Raw genomic sequence first — 1261 nt, forward strand, 5'->3', positions numbered from 1 at the left:
CAGGGCTGTGTTTGGGGGACAGGGTTGTGTCCCCCGAGGGCTGTGCTTGGGGGACAGGGCTGTGTTTGGGGGTCAGGGCTGTGTTTGGGGGACAGGACTGCATTTGGGGAACAAGGCTGTGTCCCCCGAGGGCTGTGTTTGGGACGAGCGGGGCTGTCACAGGCTTCCCCAGCTGAGTGATCGTGTGTTCTGCTCTGTCCCTCTTGCAGGCAAGCCACCATCCCCGATGGGAGACAGCGTCCCCCCGCCCTCCACACTGTCCCCTTCACCWAGGGGTGCCCTGCAGGGAGAGCGGAGCCCCCTGCAGCGTGACCAGCCCTGCCCTCCAGATGTCATTCCCACGGAAAAGACCGTCCCACCCATCCCTGCGGCCGTCACCCTCTCTGAAAAGACCGTTCCACCCGTCCCTGCAGCCGTGTCCCCCTCCCCACAGCCTGTCTGCCCCCCGGCCATGATGCTCCCCTCTGAGAGCAGCCCCCCGCAGCGTGACCGACCCGTCCCTCCAGCCATGGCACCGTCAGGACAGCCCGTGTCCCCCAGCCTCGTCACTTTGGCCCCCTCGGCACAGAGTGTCCCCCCACGGTGTGACAGTTCACCCCCCGGACCCCCCAAGCCCCCTGGGACGGAGCATCCCAAAGAAGAGCCACTGCCCCAYGCCACTGGCCAGCCCGTCCCCGTCCATGCCACTGCCCCTCGCCCGGCGGAGACACTGCCCCACGGGAGCCAGCCCCCAGCCCCAGCTGCTGCAGAAGGGGCCCCTCCCGATGCCAAGAGCTCCCTGGGTGCCACAGCCGGGCCCTCCAAGGACGTGAGCCCACGGAGCAGCCGGCCCTCGCCATCTCCTGCCGCCAGCCCCCGGCCCAAGCAGGGTGAGTGCCAGCGGGTTGGGGTGCTCTGGTGACGCTGCACCCCGRGGGCAYYRCTCRGTGCCYGGTGGGGCYGGGTGCTGCCCTGACGGTGTTTCCCCTCTGCAGATGCTCAGAAAGCCCAGGCAAGGCACAAGCAGGCAAAGGAGCGGCGTGAGGAACGGGCCAAGTACCTGGGTATGGGGCGGGGAGGGAAAGTGCATGGAGGGGAGGCAGGGGCTAAGGAGCTTTGCTGGGTCATGGGCAATCCCATTAGCTGTGATGAGCTGAGCCCTGGGTGGGAACTGCGCTGCGGGCAGCTCTGCCCAAGGCACACCACAGATTGCCCAGTGCCCCACTGACACCTTGGGTACACTGCTGACCTCCAGACACACCACCACTGACCCCCTGGCACA

At 67.5% G+C, this 1261-nt stretch overlaps 1 protein-coding gene across 1 annotated transcript in view; it reads left to right on the forward strand.

Annotated features, from left to right (window-relative positions):
* Positions 1–1043, forward strand: part of LOC130585301 (uncharacterized) — a gene marked incomplete at its 3' end in the record, with an annotated part of 7559 nt that extends 6516 nt beyond the window's left edge. The window contains exons 2-3 of the mRNA XM_057385732.1: positions 210–869; positions 975–1043. Of these exons, the coding sequence (XP_057241715.1) occupies positions 210–869; positions 975–1043 (729 nt within the window). The remainder of the gene's footprint in view (positions 1–209; positions 870–974) is intronic.
* Between the last annotated feature and the right edge of the window lie 218 nt (positions 1044–1261).

Source organism: Malurus melanocephalus, unplaced genomic scaffold (assembly GCF_030028575.1).
Source record: "Malurus melanocephalus ecotype Western Australia unplaced genomic scaffold, MMel_1.1 scaffold_862, whole genome shotgun sequence".
NCBI classification, from domain to species: Eukaryota; Metazoa; Chordata; class Aves; order Passeriformes; family Maluridae; genus Malurus; species Malurus melanocephalus.